Raw genomic sequence first — 17,872 nt, 5'->3', positions numbered from 1 at the left:
ATGTTTCCTACGGTTGTTTCGGCCTTCATTTAACGCGTCAGAAAGCCAAGAACAAGAAAAGTGGCACTCGAAAATGTTATGTCAGTACTTCTTTAAAATAACCCTGAAGAGAAATGATAAGGCAAGCATGACAGATTATGTAAATTGCATGTTATCATACATGACCCGTCGCGTTCCAGCGTAAGGTTTACAATGTCATCGATCGTAGCTGTAAATAACGATTTGTTGTGTTGCGCAGAATCGAGTAATTGCAGCAGGGATCAGTGAAATCAGGAAATATTAGCCACAAGCTCCTGTTTCTGTAAAACAGACCGCGAGCTGTCGCATTGTAACGTAAAACGATAACGAGGCACCGATATAGGAGGGCGTTTTGAATACAGCGCTCACGTACGACCGAAACTGAAACTTGCCTCTTGGACAGGGCGTGCTCCTATCAACTGCTCAAGCGCTGTTGCCATCGCAAGGCAATCATGGCGCTGGCGTCGTGTTTACAAAAGTCAGTGGAGATGGGTGTCGTTGTCCATCTCGTGTGTCTGTGTTTTTAAACCGTTTTTAAACTGCTGTGTCGATGTTGAGAAGTTGAATCTGCGACAACTTTCACCTACTACCGAGCCACTGTAAGTGAGGATGCTGTCCAACATTGACCGCTAACTTCGTCTCCGAAGTGCGCGTCTCGTCAAAACCCTCTTTTTATTGAGACACTCTCAGCTCGCTATTTTTTTCACACGCGCCGTAGTTGGGCTTCCTTCTTTGACCAACTCACGTAACGTGCTTATGTTTAGCATGCGGCATGCCTGTCCCCTGTCATTTGCTGTTTTGTTGAGCGGGTCGTCTGCTTCGCTGCAGTCATCTGACTGTGCGAGCATAAACAGGGAATGCATCGACTACTAAATTCGTCACGATGTGTCTTGTACAATATTTGTCGTTTCGATGTAAATAGTATCTGTATTCGTTGATTGTATGTAGTGTTATGATTCCTCACATGCGAGTTCTTATGTGTTTGTGCTTTTCGTAGTGTCCCTGCAGAAATAGGCGCCCATTATTTCTTTTTTTTTATATATACATATAGTAGTTAATTCGTTCAGTCTCCCTTGATATCGTTGTTCTTACATTAAGTGGCATGTGCGCTGCTCTGCAGTCTTCCTTGCTGCCCCCAAAGACCGCGTTAGCGTTATACATAAGTGTTGCACTATATCATGTTGCGAGGTTTCAGATACGCTGTTGCCCTCAGACTAGCCATATTTTTATTATGTGTGTGCAGGCTGAAATAAATAACTTTGTTTTAATCGCCGAATGCCAATTCGTAATACGGGTGTCATACGGCGCACTTTTGATCATCAAGCCCGCTCCGGATCTAATTTCTCGGTCGTGATTGGCTCCTTTGCGCAAAATGCGCGAGGGAGCCAATCGCAGTCGAGAATTTCGATCCAGATCCGCCCCGATCGCGATCAGAAGTGTTCGTCTGACACCGGTATAAGATCAGTGGATGTCCACCAGGCGAGCGTGCTGCCCTCTTTTCAAAATTTGAAGCAACAAGCTGAACGCTCATGTTCGTTACTGGAACAGCAGTGAAAGAGTTTTGACCCAACAGCTTACGTGCTGTATGTCGAAGTTGTGTGCGCCATGTTCAGGACAACATTAAAGTATGAACCTTAAACTGCTGCGCACTGACAAATCTGCTTTAAGAATCTACCTCCCTAATGTCCCGCGGGCGTGTTGCAATTTGAAATGGTATCAGGTGGCTCTTACTAAAATGTAAATGTGCTTGTAAGTACAGCAATAGGACCAATTTAATTATCAGTTAGACTACAGTTCTGGCATATTTTCTTAAATTTTTCAGACACTTTGGAATGTCAAATGCTGCTTTATGCATGCATTTAGATCCCTACGGTGGTTCTCTAACTATTCACTATCTGCTAACAGCCACTGCCTGTTAGATCGATGGTGTCAGCTTACTTTGTTTTTATATCAAGAGGGCCACAGATCCTGTCTCAGGAACAGGGCCCAGAAAAGAACTGCTGACTCAGTCAGGAAATGGCTGGTAACTGGCTTGCAAAGCTTAGGCATTGGTCTGTGAATTCTGTACAAGTAATTTTCCTTTTGTGTTTAATTATGATTTACCATTTGCCTTCTGCAGCGCTTCTGGATGTCCGCTGGCGAACCGGAGCAAGTTGAGGCATGAAGTTGTTGGTGTTGACGGAAGGCCTATTAAGACAGAAGGTGCTAGGTAAGTGTCTGTACTAGTCCTGTACACGTTGCAGACACGAATAATAAAATGCTAAACAGAACACAGGAAGCATAGCAACCTGGTAAGGAGTCATGGTTTTAAGAATTAGCCACAGAAAATGCAGGCATAGAAGACATCAAAAGGACACTAAAGATGCCTCTTGTGTCTGTATTTTGTACACCTAACTTTTCAAACCAAGGAAGTGTTAAATTTTTAATTGTTTGTATGGAGGCAGAAATCTAGCAAGGCTAGGTGCCTGTAAGCATCATGGAATAATGCCTTGATAGCGTTCCTAAAGCTCCCTGCAATGAAATTTTAGACCATTAAAAAGCCTAGCTTCAGAAACTGTAGATGTAAAGCAACCTTTGTGCACACCTTTACGACTGGTATATGAATGGATGTGAATGATGTGAGGAACATTGAGTTCTTCACCACTGCTATGTCAGCAGTGGTGAAGGGATGATTCTTTTCCAGTAACGGCCACAAGAAATAAAGAACTTGTGTGTGTGCTTTCAGTCGGTGATCAATTTTTATTGAACAGAAGAATACGTCAATGCACAGGCTATGCAGTGTGCACTGCTATTTGGCACTAGAAAGTAAACAGTCAGCGTCATACCTTCATTGCAATTAAAGCGCCGGCCAGACATGCTGACCACAGACAGCATATTTCTGCTACTAAACGAGCCTAAAGACTCCTAAATTGCAACACTGCAGCTTACTGGCTTCAAATGTCATTGCCACTTGATATTTCCTGGGAGCCAGCTGCCATGGTGGCTCGGTGTCTGTGGTATTGTGCTATGAAGCACAATGTCATAGGTTTGATCCCGGCTGTGGCGGCTGCATTCCGATGTGTGTAGAATGCAAAAACACTCATTTGCACATTAAAGAATGCAAGGGGTTAAAAATGAATACGGACTCTCTCACTGCGGCATGTCTCATGATTGGACCATGGTTTCGGCACATAAATTCCGAGAATCAATTGGTTTCGTGGAGCTGATCACCTTAGCTTGGTGAGGCCAGTTATCTGATGTTGCATTCTTTACGTGTGTCGCAGCTGTCCGACCCCCGGGTGCGACGGGAGCGGGCACGCCAACGGAAGCTTCCTGACCCACCGCAGCCTGTCGGGCTGCCCCCGGGCCACGCAGGCCATGAAGAAGGCCAAGATGGCTGCTGACGACCCCAAGCCTCAGCCAGGTGCTCATTACGTTCCAGTAGTTTACTTGTAAAGTGGTGTGGTGCGAACCACATTACTGGCATCGTGTCGCATTTAGTGTACAGTTTACGTATTACAGTGGCTTGCATTTTAAAGTGAAGCTTTCGTTTAGCATGCTCGATCGTCCACACCGGTGCGCTGTTTCATTCATTGTTTCATCCTCGCACCAGGGCGCCCTGACACATGCCATAAAGGTTGATTGAGGGAGCTATTTGAGAACCATTGCCGGACTTTTCTGACCACAGCTACTGGGTCCTGTTGTCCTGTAGAAGAACTCGCACACAGTACAGCACACGTTTAATGAATCGGCTTATACAGCCATCTCTGCATGCCTTGCAAATGCGCTGGTGATTGGCTCTGTTTTCTGTGGAATTATACAATGAAACGGCGAAGGGTACCCAAATATCCACACTGCAACAAATACAGTAGATTTCTGTTAATTCGACTCCAGTTAATTTGATTTTTTTTGTTAATGCAATCCTAACTGTAGGTCCCGGCCGGCGCCCATGTATTTCTGTGGGCCCAAACTTTCATAATTTCTTTCCTAAATGTGGCCTTCGCTGGATAATGCAAACTTGATTGATCAGCATGTAAGTCATCTCTCGTCGGAAACAGCCATTTTCGGTCTGCCTTAGGAAGATTTTCAATTAATAGCTGTAGATCATGACATCCGATTATGGTATTTACCCAACTCTAACATACACTTCCTTTTCTTTTTTCCTAGAAAATTGGGCTGAGAATGGCCCTCAATCAGATATGAAAGAAACATTGCCTTTGCAGTGTTTGTGTGTTTTATTGCATAACACAGAAGTACTACGGCGAAGCTGACTTTAGAACACTGACTGCCATTGGGCAACGCACATTAGGCCCTTGCCCATTTTTCTGGCTAAAAAGTCAGGTGTTCGTTACATTTCTACTTTGCTTAGGACCTTTAATGTCATTCCTGCATTAGTTTCCTACTTTGGACCCAGAGAAAGCGGACGTGCGTTTGATTGGGGGGCGTCCTAGAATCGGACAAATACTACCAAATGAAATAGTAGTGTGTTGTCACTTTTTATGCGAAGCATATTACGAGGGCTCAACCCAGCTCCTCAGGCGCGGCGGTGACCATGAAATCACGTGACACCGTGACGTCACGACAGAGGAGAAGTGGCTTTGGCTCAACTCTTGCAAGACGGGCTGGGTGGGAATCGAACCAGGGTCTCCGGAGTGTGGGACAGAGACGCTACCACTGAGCCACGAGTACAACGCTTCAAAGCGGTACAAAAGCGCCTCTAGTGAATGCGGTGTTGCCTTAGAAACGCGCTGTTTCTAAGGCGTGCGTCTCTTGCTCAGGCGCACATTTCGTTGCCGCGCCGAACGCTGCTTTGCTCGACGCTCACCGCGTCCAATGCGGGGCGCGTAGTCGCTGCCCTGTAGCCCATTGTCTTACACCCCTTGGCGGGTCGACGGGAACGCTGTCGCGTTCCACTCTTGAAGCCGAAGAAGTAATGCATGAGTTGTTTCTTCGTCTAGCCGAACCAAATATAGCCAAGCAACAGCAGTTCACCAGGCTAAACAGTGGTTCAACAACTAAAATAAAGGCTAGTATGCTTCGCATCCTGGGCTTAACCTTACCTAAGCCACAGCCATTTTTTTTTATGCATCTTGTTTATACCCACCGGACAATTTGATCACACTTATCAATTTCACCGGGGTCGAACTAACAAAAGTCAACTTTATATGTGTTCCAGTGCTTGATTTTTTTAATCAACCGAAGCTTTCTATTTTCTAAGCATTTCTCCACAAATGTTGCCTTCAACAGTACCATGCATATGAGTGGTACAGTACCCAAAAGGCATTAGAGGGATTTATTTTAGAAGGTCGGCAATGTTTCACCACAGACAGTAAGATTGCATGGAACTAGTACGAGAGGACAGCTTTGCATTGTCGCAAATTTCTGTCACTCTTGAACAGCCAAATACTGCTTGTGAGCTCAAGGCTTTTCATCTAATGCACATAACAAAGGGGAAAATAATACAGCTATCTTTGTTCTAATAATTACGGGCTTAGTCAAATCCTTGCTTGTGATCAGCCTTTGGAGCTAACCTGAACATTTGCAATTTATGTTTCGCACCCACTTAGTTTATTTTGGTGTCATGTACAGCTGTGAGCACAAGTTTGGTGACCAGGGTATCAGCAGTGAATTTAAAAAAATTCTAGCACAGTTATGCAATGTGGAATTGCCTCAGTATATTATGTTGGTCGAACACACGCACTCAGGCTGCACCACTTTATTTCAGCTGACATGCTGAGTCTGCAAAAAAAAAACGGAATCTTTTGCTGGCAGTATCATTGGTCTCTAAACTTTTGCTTACGCGGCACATCGAAAGCACCATTGTTTTTTTTATTCACTTGTTTTTTTGCACTAACCAACATCACTTGCCTGCCTATGTGCAGAGCCGGGACCAGTTGTAGCTGGAATGCCAGGAGGGGTGCCTGGCATGGATAACGACGCGGACATCCGAGCGCTGGAGGAGGAGATCCTGGAGCTGCAGGAGTACAATGCCAAGGTGGAGTCTGAGATGATCCGCCTGCGCACGGACATCACCCAGATGGAGCAGCAAATTCGCATGACCGAGAGGGTAAGAAGCAGCCACACATGTTGATGAACTTTCAGTTCTTGCAGGCAGCGCAGTGAATGATAAGAATGGAAATGATGGGGATAACAGTCAATATGTAAGAGGCAAACACAAACTGCTTTATGAATGTGGGAGTGATAATACAGCCAGTTCCCCATTTTTCGGACTCCCTAGGGACCGTGAAAACGTCCAATAATATTGTGCAGTCCGAAAAAATTAATGCAGAGCTTTTACTGCCTTCAAGAGCTCAAGTCACCACTGTCACATCCAAAATAGCTCCGAAGGTCTGCCAGTACAATCAATAGGTGTCTCGGTGCTTGTACTGTGACAAGAGATGGCCGGGCACGCATGTATAATAAAGCAATAGATACTGTGTCCCGTGACAGGTGGCCCCTTTCCACTTGTGGTATGTTTCACCGCTATACACTGCGTATGTTTGACCACAAAACACCATTGTATTGTGGTGAAACTGACGTTTGGCAACCGGCATCTTTCAACATGTGTGTGACCGTTGCCATGCTTTCTTGTGCTCCGAAGCCGTCGACAAGAATCACAAAGATGGAGTTGGTGCCAATGCTGACAGCAGCGAATCCTTTCAACAAAAAACGTGGCACTGAACAGCAGGAAGCTTCATTGTGAATGTCAGACCAGCTTGGCCTAGCGTTGACGCTATGGCTACTCCAGCCGCCACATCAACGTCCGAGGGCGCTGGCTTGAGGCTGCAGGATAATCAAACTTGCAGTGGTGGTTGCTTCGATTAATGCCATTTCAGACTTGCACTCACAGCAAAATGTCCATAAGATGGGACGGTGAAGGGTTTCAGCATCCAAAATTCCAGACATTCTTATACGTTTGCACTGTGGAGTACAGGGTGGTGCCACGAAGGCACCCCAATTATTGGGCATGTCTGAAAAATCTGGCGTTTGAAAAATAAGTCCATGGTGGCAGACGTGTGACATCTTTGCAACTGCAGGCATCACACTGCGGAAACTTGGAAGCAGGCAGCTGTCCAATAAACCCTCGTATGCTATAGCACGGTATCAAGGCTGCCAAAGTCTATGCCCTAGAATATGCAGTGGGATTCATAGAACAGATAACATGTGGTCGGCGGAAACAACATTCTGACAATGCCAATGAACAGGAACAGATAAATGGAGGCTTCAAAATTTTGGATGGAGCAATGCGATAAGGAAAATTCGGAGGTACTGCTGTAAAAATGGCACTGCTAAAGAGCATTAGAGACAGCATTTGTCCTGCAGCAAGCTTAATTTTAGGGATCTTTGTTCCTCTCTTCCACAGCTTCCAATATTGTGTTTGCTTCCTAGTTGGACACCGTTTGGGCAGGACACTTATTTGTAAGGTCGGAATGGGATTGTTTGTAGCACTACTGGCAGTCCATTATAAATCTACCAGAGAAATTATTTTGTGAAGCTAACCCCCGTATTCAGACATGCGCCTTAACTTAAAGCTTCTACTTCACTTTTTCAAGCTCGGCACAAGGCAGTGCTTGACGTGAACATGCACCAAGACACTCATTGCATTTTTTTAGTGCATTCATGTATGGTGTTGTCTTGAGCCAAGCCTAACCAACTGAAGTCGTGACTTCAAGTTAAGGTGCCAGCGGCAGGGGGATGGGGTGTATGCCGAGTATTGAACTGGCAAGCTGTAGGCAGGGCTAGCTCAACACTTCAGAGGTTACTTCTTCAGGCACACATTCTGCCAGTGGATTTTAATACGTAGTTCCTGTCTTGACACTCGATAACAGTGGATGAAACGGCTGCATTTCATGACCCTTGCCCCAAATTTGTGGTGACACGATGGCCTCATCTGGACGCAGGACAACCAGGTGCTGTCTCAACGGGCTGGTAGCTTGAACGAGTACTACGACTCGCTGAAGCACAACTTCATCTCGCTGCTCGACCGCATCCCCCAGCTGGAGGAGAAGCCCACGCCGGACAACTTCGACTGCTACCTGAGTCGACTGCAGGCACTCTGCGTGGACAGCACCCACCGGCCGCCAGGGCTCGGGGGACCAAACGGCTCGTCGCCACCAAACGACAGCAACCGTGCCCTCTTCACATCAGTGCGCCAGGCGCTGCACGACTTCACCTTGCCCCTGTAAGTGTCTGTGGCGGCACACTGCAGGGGCTGTGTTCTGCGATGGGAGGTCCCACATGGGGATACTGCCATGTGGGGAACTAAGATCAAATGTTACACCAGTTAAAACAATTTAAAGCATTTGGTCTGTACATAGTTTTTTGCAATGTGAATAAAATCTGACAGCACCTTGGCACTGTGAAACCACCATGCAGATCCTGGGAAATAGAACATTTCATTGGCTTCTCTCCAACATGTCTGCCCAAAAATCTAGTCATGCCTGTAGAAATAAAGCTTTTTCAGATGTACGTCTTTGTAACAAGCCTTGGTTCTCCCTCCACACATGTTGAATTTGTCTTTGCTCATTTATTTAGTAAATGAATACATTAAGAAATTGGACATGTACGGTCAGCACTACTGCACAATGAGCACAGACTTTCTTACCATTTCTTTGAGTTTACTGACCTACTGTTATACTGTTTGGTCAATATTACCTTGCACTTTAGGTAAATTATTTGGGCTTTAATAATTACACATGTTTATATAACAACACACCAAAAGCATCTCTACAGGCTTCTGTAGTGCAAACTATTGCAACACCTGCTGCGGTGGCCCAGTGGTTATGGCGTCCTGCTGCAGAGCATGGAGGTTGCATGTTTGACTCCCAACCACAATGGTCGCATTATGGTGGGGTCGAGAAAGAAAAACCCTTGTGTACTTAGGTTTAGGTGCACATTAAAGGAGCCTATATATTGAAAACTAATTGGGAGCCCCTTCCTCTAAAGATCCCTCATAACACACCACGCATAACAAACCCTACAATTTAAACACTTGCGAAAGACTTGCCAGATACATTTTTAAGGTATCCTGGCCCTCAGAGTGGGATGTCAGTTCAAAAACCCCACTTCCAAAGCTCTTGTACAAGCAGCTGCACCAATTTTTCTCACTGTAAACCAGAATTCTCAGGGCTTTTAGGTGGCAGATATCATATGCCAAAGACTGCAGGAACAGCCAGAATTGCTGGCCACAATAGCACTCGCCCTGTTCTTCTCGCATGCTTTCCACTAACGCTCGCTTGCCATGGCTTTGTCGTCGGCAGTCGCGTCATTTAACCCACACACCATACAAACAGATGGTGACTGGGGTCGGGATTGACCCATTAAAGAGTGATTTCTTTTGTTTCTCTAATTATTCCTTGCCTTTGTAGGGGGCTTTCATCCAGAAACTCACATCCTGTACATACTATCGTTTCTGTAATGTAAATCAGAATCTTTTAAACACCACAAGTCCAGCAACTGTGCCACACTCCATAAACCTTAATACATCAAAATTCCTGACAATATGGTCTCGCTCGGACATAATGGCTTAAATGCGTTTGCTCTAAATCCAGGTGCGGGAGTAAAATTATCGGGTCTATACTCCATTCCACGCATAGCAGATCATGCTACGCATTTGCTTGCATTTGTGACCGAAAATAGCGTATCATCTATGAGAGAAAGATATTGGCATGTTTCATGCAATTCGATGTAGGATTAAGTCTCGTGACTTTATGTTGCAAAATGTGACGCAATTATTATGTGGTGACATTCAGGTAGGAATCTTTATTACCAAATGTGCGTAGTGGCAAATGGCTGCAGCCAGAGCGCACCAGGTGGGCATCGCACGTTGCATACTGGAAGCACAAGGGTGCACAGTACAGGCACGTGTACAAGCATACATCAAACATAAGCATTATAAACATAAGCATTTTATATAATTGCAGTGTGCAGTTATATAGAATGTGAACAATACCAGGACGTTTCCAAATTTGGAGCAAGGATGTCTGTGCTCACTGTGTTAGTTGCTAACATATCTTTCCGTTTGCCCCGTTTGCTTGTTGTGCTCTTTGTGTTCTTGCCAAAATGTACTGTGGGAGAACCAGGAAATTTGCGAAAATTTCATTGCACAGGAGCTTAATCTGCGCAGCCATGGCCATGTTGTTGGCCGAACCATGTTGGAAAGAAGGCAAAATTGCATCCCACTTTTGTTACGGTCTTAACAGATATCGCCTGCCTCTGGTTAAATTTGTTGTTGACAGAGACACCACATTTCTTTGTACGTTTGCGGAGATTCATCTGAAAATTGCCAAACGAAACTTGCATACTTCAGACTAAGCGTGGCACAATAATCGAGCCATTGTGTGCTAAACAGCAGCACTTGTCTCACTAATGTGAAAGGCTTTATGCCACTGGTGGGTGCGTTTGACCGTAAGGAACAACAAAACGTCATCACGTTGTAAGAACATTCCAGGGGAGGTATTCTGTAAATTTCCACCTAGTAGACATTTCCCTTTCGGCTGCTGCTGAAGTGCTCATTGGCGGGTATCAGCGAGAAAGAAGTGCACCCCCAGCTAGTTCCTTTCTCACTGGTTCAGCTCCAGCCAACCAGTGGCAGCCGAAATGGAAAGTCTGCTAATTAGGCACTTGCAGAATACTCCCCCAGTTATCTTAGGACAGCCAGAGAAATGATAGTTGCCAGGTTTGTTCTGTGCCTGCTTTCAAATGCAGTCTAGTTAATTTTTCTTGACGATTAAATGCCATATTAACTCGATTGTAACTCAAGTATAACGTGCACATTAGAATAGAGTAAGAAACTAAACTGCGATAGATTGTATCCAGATCGCACTCGCCAATCTCAAAGCTTTCCTGTAATACAAGCACTGGGACTTTGTCATAGCCGCTAAAGATTGCTGTTATCCGATCCAGACATCACTGTAGCTGTAGGAGCAGATTTTTGAAGTATGAAATTCATGGTGTTTGTTACCATTGAATGCATTGGCATATTTCATTTATGGCCATGAAAAATTGGGTGTGCATTACAATTGAGGGTGCATTAATAATATTGAGCAAATGCGTTAAACAGCCCAGCAAAACCTCTGATGTTGCAGGGGCATAGTTGACAAATTTCATGGTTCTTGTTCTGGTTTTTGGCAACTACTGTTTCGCCAAACTTCTGGGGAGGTATTCAGTAAGAGTCCACCTTGTGGACATGTCCATTTTATCTGCTGCTGAAGTTCTGATTGGCTGCGCTGGGCTGCGCATCCATGGCATTGAGGCGTCACAGCTAATCAGCACTTCAGCAGCAGAGGAAATGGTCATGCGCACAAGGTGGACTCTTACGGAATACCTCCCCTGTTAGCCATAACGCTGACTAGCGACAGAGTGAAGCGTTGTGTGGTCGTCGCAGTGCATTTATCTGCCTTAGGGTTTTCTGGCTGAAATGCCACGGTGGCCACATTTCACTGTAGGGGAAATTAAAAAACGCCTGTGTCCCGTGCATTGAAGGCAAGGATCCCATGGTGGTCAAAATTAATCCGGAATCCTCCAGTACGGCGTGCCTCAATATCAAACAGAGGTTTTGGCACGTGAAATCCCAGAATTCATTCATAGAGCTGTGTGGAGAAATGCATTTTCATTGCTCTTTCTTTCTGTAAGTGTGTTTGGTAACGTTTACCATATTTTGAGTGCAGTGCTTTCTTTTCCTCCTCATCAGTTCACTTAGGTAAGTATCCCTGCCGAGCGTGCTAGGTGCTTTTCAAATAGCCAAAGGCAGTGACTGTGGCCAACGTGGAAATGTGAATGGCAGTCCTTTAGTGACAAAGGATGGGTGGTGTATGTGCACGTCTCTTTAATCAGCCCTAACGTTGGCTTTTCTCAAATTTCTCCTTGCAGACAGCAACCAAGCGGCTGGATCCGGTCATGAGGGCGCTGGCCTGTCTTTCCCACATCTCCCATTGCTCCGGGGCACGAACGCATAGCGCAGAGCCCCCAAGCATGACCATCATCTTCTTGTTCTTCTTCTTTTTGCCGACAAACACAAAATGGAGCCAAACAGGGTCAATTGCATTCTACGTAGAAAAGGACGACGACAGCAGGCTGCCTGAAGAAAAGGATGAACTGTCGGAAAAGGGTTCCCCGCATCTCCCGCACAGTGGGTCTTTCGCTGCACTCCCGTTTCCTCGGTGTCTTGCTGGGCAGACAAGACAGGAGAAAGAAAAAAAAAGGTGCCGTGGCGGGCTCAGCAACACGGCTGACACCATGTGGGGGAAACGCGCACGCACAACCATTGCACGTTGATGGACTCCGTGTAAAAAAAAAACACAAACAAGTGCACTGTGCTGGGAGCTGCCAAAGCATTCCCACCGCCACCTCTACCCCCTTTATTCGTCTCTGTGGCACCATTTCTTTGTTTTTCTTTTTGCGTTGGCTTAGCCACAGTTGCTGTTGTCCTTCGCGCATCTTTGAGTGTTTTGCGCGTTCGTTGCCGACGAGACTCACGTCTCTGCATTGTGTATAGCCTTTTAGACGATGTGGTGTCAATGCTGCTCGCGTGCATTTGGTGCTGCCTTTCTTTTTCTTTCTTTCGGCCTCGCTTTCTCGCTTGTATCTCTAGTAGTGCCGTGCTTAGAGCAGGAAATGTGACGCATTCTAAGGAATTGCGAGCTTTGAAATTGTTGTCGCATTGCGACCCCGTGGAACGCCCGGTCACATTACATGGCACGAATGAAATTTTCTTGCTTGAAATTGGTTCAAAGAAAGGAAGGTGGGGAACGCGCGCGATGCAAATGCGCGACACATCCGCCAGATCCCAGCGGCAGTCCTCACACATCCAACATTTAGCCAGTGCTTCTGCGCGAACATTCTTTTCTTTCCAGTGTTGGCTGTAGTGATATCTGTTGGTCACTTTTTGTCATGGCCTCAGCGAAGGCATTTTTTTTTCTCCTCTCAAGTGTACATAGGAATCTTTTGTAAGATACATGCTCTTATATTTATGTGCTCGTCTTTTATGTTGCCTGTGCGGGTTGTTTAGAAGATTTAAAACATACTTGTTGCAAGAACAAGTTGTGCTTTAAAGAAATGAATTGTTGGCCGGAAACCATGCACATTTCTTTTATTGACACGTTTAGCAAGGTTGTTTTCTTGCTTGTGGGAAAATTCTTTTCAAGGCGATCGTGGAGCAGGGTGCAACAAAATTGTGGAAGTGGAATGTACGACTCTGTTGAATATGTACATACTTGTGTTACAGATATCGATGTGACCAGAAATGTATTTCACAGCCTTTCCTGAGTTGCAAATTTGCCAACCATTGTCTAAAAGTCAACACCAACATCATCAGCCTTTCTCTCTCTCTTACTTTCTTTTGTTGTGAGTGTCAGAACACATAGCAATACATGTTCAGCAGCATCTAAAATTTGCGTGAAATGCCTTTCTTTCTTCTGCTACTGAGTTTGCAGATGACCACATTGTGAAGCAGGGATTGAGGGAAAAGAATTAGGAAGAATAAGAGGCTTGGCAGGTGACTGATCGTGGTTGTGTTAGAGAGTTTCGTTCCATCCTCAGCCAATTTGAACAGCACAAACGCACATGGAAAGACCATATGATACGTAGCATGGTGGACACCACCATTGCAAACACACATGCCCGCGCTATAGGCTACATGCTTCCTTGAACAGAAAAAAAAAAGGCATACGTGCTAAATAAGCTTAGAGTTTCAACAGCGGCAGCAGTCTTGGCGGGATTGTTAACATGTGGTACAAGTTTGCTCTTAGACGTATGGGATTGTTATGTACAGCATGTCGCAAGCAAGGGGTTCCGGGACACTGGTGTAGTCTCTCTTTCTCTCTCCTTTGGTGTTGAATCTGGCAAGTCGCATTGGAACGGAAATCTGCACTGTGTATGACGCATGCCGACATGGATAGGCGCTTGCATTCTGTACATACATAATTTTTATGCACTCCCTGTTGTCGAGGCTCGCAAAGCAAACGCATGGCTGCAAAAGCAGCGACAGTGATCTGCCCTTCCCATTCCCATCTCACTTTGGAGGAAAGACAATTTCCAGCTTCTTTCCAAGCACAAGCCAAACCTAAATTTCCTATACCTAACGAAAGAGAATAAGCCGGGCTGTCACTGCTTTGTACCTTTCATTCGCATACTGCATAGTTCCATTATGGCCAAGGGCTTTTAAAAACCGTGTTCACCAGGTTGTATGGGAAGAAGCGAGATCAATTTCGCACGTGCTGGTTTCAGGCGTGCCAAGGGCAGTTTAAACACAACAAACCCTGTCTTCCTGGATCATGCATGACATCAGCGCCCATGCTGTGGTCATCGGTCGACTCGCCCGAGTCTTCGGGAACGTGAGCCAAATCTGAGTTGCGCAGTCTATCCGCCTTGTGTTTCGAACCTGCACCCCACTGTTGCACACGACATGGATGTGTAACCATTGCCGAAGCGACGTTAAGTTTTGCGACACTGCCCGTTATGCATCCCTCCCGCTCTCAGTTCTCATTGAAGCTTATAGCTTCGGCCCTCCTTGCCCACGCAATGTTCTCTGGATGTGTACACGGTCACGGCGCTTTCTTTTTGTAGATATGTATAACTTATTGGACGCGCTGTCTCAAGCTCGCTCTCTTTCGATGTCTTTGCTCCCCCCCACCCTCCGCCCAGGCCCCATGTAAAACATGGGTAGCTGGGGCACCTCCCAGATCTCTGTCACACACTCTCTCTGTCTCATTTCGTTTCCATTCCCGCATTCTCTCACAACAATGTGTATACCGTGCCGGACAGCGACACCAACATTGTGTACCGAGTCTCAAGCCTGTCAGTAAAAACCCTATTATTGTGAAGCCGCACTTTTTTCCTTGTTTTTCCTTGCTTGTAGAAGTTGAGGGTCCACTCTTTGCACTGGTGTGCTTTGAGAGGCCTCATTAGATTGCAGGCAAAAAAAGATTGTGTTACTCTAACACAGGCATTAATCGCCCCAAACATTATCTTAGCCTAAGAGTGGGATGTTGCACACTCATCACTTATCTCCCACCAGCATTCGGTGTGCCGAGATGTTCCGTCGCTCTGATTTATCTATATATGTTGGTCATTTAAATGCATTCGCATTTGTCCCAATGATTTCACACTGTTATGTTGCTTTCTGGAAGCAATTTATTATTGCTTGCTAGTCTGCAGTGTCGTTCGTTTTGATGGAGCAGGATTGTATGGCTTGACATTTACTGTCTGTTCACTCAGACAATGTACGCACACAGTTGTTCAACAAGAGTGCTAGTGTGCGCGAGCCCAACGCTCATGCCAGCAGTGGAAGCAAAGACTGACCGCCGCCAACCACTGACCACAGCAAAAACTTCCGTGGAAGCCAAAGAAAGCTGTTCGCTTTAATTAAAGCAAGGAAGAAGTGGAGCTAGGGTCATTTCAGGCTTAGGTAACATTACCATAGATACAACGGTTAATGAAGAGAAAGATATAATGTAAGAATAGAAAAAATTCTAGGCTGCAATAGGCCTAGTAAAGCTTGATTAGCTCAGAGAGACCAGGTGACTATTTGCCGCCACCTCCTTTCAAAGAGAATGCCATTAGAATTTTTTTAAGTAGCGCCATCTGGCCGATTCTGTCCCGTGGCATCTACAAGGACCTCGCGTGGGCCATTGAACAGTCGATACCGTGCCAGCATGGCAGTGGTGTAAACGCCCCTCGAATGTCCGCATATAATTGATGTCGCAATAATACAAGCTTCAAGCGCCCTTGAGAGACTTGTAGCAGTTAAACTACAACTGGAAGCGATAGCGAGGTCTAGCATATTGCGCAGAAGACTCGCAACGTTGGCGTGGTAAGAGGCGCTGCAGTCGTCGGACGTTTTGAAGTGAGGGAAGCTCGCAGTAAAATTGAGTATGAAGAACGACTGAGGAATATGGAAGAAAGTAAATGGGCTGGGAGAGTGTTGAAGTATCTGTGCAGGAAAAACATTGATTCACAGTAGAGGAAAAAAACTAGGAAGCTTACCAGCAAGTACGCGGCCTGTAGGGTGGGCAACATAGCAACAAAGAACGTCAAGTGGAAAGTCGGAGAAGCCGAAATAATCTCATGGGTGGCGGCAATGGAAAAGAAAGCTGCCATGAGTAACTACTAAAGAGGAAAAAACAAAATCGGGAAAGAAACAATTTATGATAACTTAAAGGGAAGCTCATTACTTTTTGAAGCGAGATCGGGCTGCCTTAGAACACGCACATATAAAGCAAAATATAAGAAGGAAGAAGAAGCATGCGCTTGCTGCCGTAAAGCTAGAGAAACTATGGAGCAAGTTTTATTAGAATGTGAAGACGTCTACCCAGCGGTCGATTTAGGCACCACAGGCCTCCTTGAAGCCCTTGGGTTCGGCGAGAGCAGTGGAAAAGTAAGCATGTCCGCAATAGGGATTAGTAAGAGGCGATTGGAGGATTGGTGGAAGAAAAGTAGGGAAACGACAAAAAACGGAGAAGTACAAAAGCACAGTTCGCAATAGGGGATCAGAAAATTTGGTTGTGGGAGTTCATAGTGTTTTTTTTTTCTTTTTTTTTAACCTAGGTAGGACATTAGGCAGTATAATAGCAAGGGCTTGGTGGCGCAACCCACCGCCCCGTTCCAAAGGGAACGCTCACAACATCTATCCGTCCATCCGTAGATGGGTTCCTGAGATGACATCGAAAAAAGAAAAGTGATCGACCTATAAACGTTCTTTTTGGTTGCGGTATCAAACGCGCAAATGTCATGGTGCAGTTTTTTGTACCTCTTCTCCACGGCTCCTAAGCTTGTATTGTCGCTTTAAGTGTGAGCTGCAATACGATGCCCGTGGTCGAAGACGCCCCCTCCCCCCCGCCCAGGCTGCATGGGTGCGCCGACGTGCGAAAAACTGGTTTAAAGGAACACTAAAAGTTAATATTAAGTCAACGTGGACAGTTGAAAGACTATTTCAGAAACCTCGAAACGCTTGTTTCATGCGAAGAAGAGACTTGTTTTAAGAGAAAATGCTGTCTGAAGCGTCCGCGTACCTCTAGCGCAGTTTAAATCACCCGCCCTCTGATCGAGGAGTGGTGACGTCATGGTCTCATAGTGACGTTGCGCCGTCGATGAGTAAAACGGCGCCCGCAGACGGCGCTACTGCTTTTCTGCGCAGAACGCTAACGCGCGGCCAGAAACAGAGCCGACAGCAGTGTGAAAGCGAAACTATGGATAGCGGAAGGGAAAGCGCGCAACGATAAGCTGGTTCTTTATTTTATGACGCCAACTTTGAGGCTCGTGTAGCAATGGACGACCCTGACAACGACACATTGGCTCGCGATGCTGTGCTCGATTTCAGCGATTTAAGCGCTGATGAACGTGACCTGCTGCTGAGGGCTCGCGCTGCCGGCGTCGTTGCGTACTACTACGACAGCAACTATATGTCATAGCTGTACATATTCGCACATTCGTAGCTTTTCCTTCGTGAAAACCAAATGCCGCACTCACCGCCCCGGGATCGACCTGCATGCTGCAGTTCTTGCGCTTCGGAGAATGCAGGCAAGGCTGACGGAACAGCGCTACGGGAAAGTATTGCTTTGAGGGGCACTCCAAACGACTTCAGTAAGTCGGCGTTGAACTCGTAATCCTCTGGACGAAAGTGCAGCGAGCGCACTATGTGATTTTTCGGCTCTTTACCAACGCACTGTGGCAGAGGTACGGCACTTAACCACTTCGAACGGAGAGGTTCACTCGTTGGCACACAATGGTAAGGAACGTTGGATTCGTCGCTGCAAGTGCCCTTGGCCAAGTTCCGCGGACCGTTCGCGCATCCCACGACATCACATGGACGGGCATTCTCGCTGCTTGTTCCGAATGCAAGTTTCGCGAGCCAGCAGGACCACCGCTGCCCGACGCG

General features: G+C 46.1%; 1 protein-coding gene across 10 annotated transcripts in view; it reads left to right on the top strand.

Annotated features, from left to right (window-relative positions):
- Positions 1-14,825, top strand: part of LOC135910481 (myelin transcription factor 1-like) — a 354,839-nt gene extending 340,014 nt beyond the window's left edge. For all 10 annotated transcript variants that reach the window (XM_065442515.2, XM_065442514.2, XM_065442516.2 and 7 more), the window contains 5 exons: positions 2,138-2,227; positions 3,282-3,421; positions 5,880-6,064; positions 7,899-8,179; positions 11,869-14,825. In XM_065442515.2, the coding sequence (XP_065298587.2) occupies positions 2,138-2,227; positions 3,282-3,421; positions 5,880-6,064; positions 7,899-8,179; positions 11,869-11,899 (727 nt within the window). In that variant the 3' untranslated portion in view covers positions 11,900-14,825. The remainder of the gene's footprint in view (positions 1-2,137; positions 2,228-3,281; positions 3,422-5,879; positions 6,065-7,898; positions 8,180-11,868) is intronic.
- Positions 14,826-17,872: the final 3,047 nt, after the last annotated feature.

Source organism: Dermacentor albipictus, chromosome 6, assembly GCF_038994185.2.
Source record: "Dermacentor albipictus isolate Rhodes 1998 colony chromosome 6, USDA_Dalb.pri_finalv2, whole genome shotgun sequence".
Lineage (NCBI taxonomy): Eukaryota > Metazoa > Arthropoda > Arachnida > Ixodida > Ixodidae > Dermacentor > Dermacentor albipictus.
The sequence above is the reverse complement of the archived record's forward strand: the minus strand, read 5'-3'. Positions and strand labels throughout refer to the sequence as shown.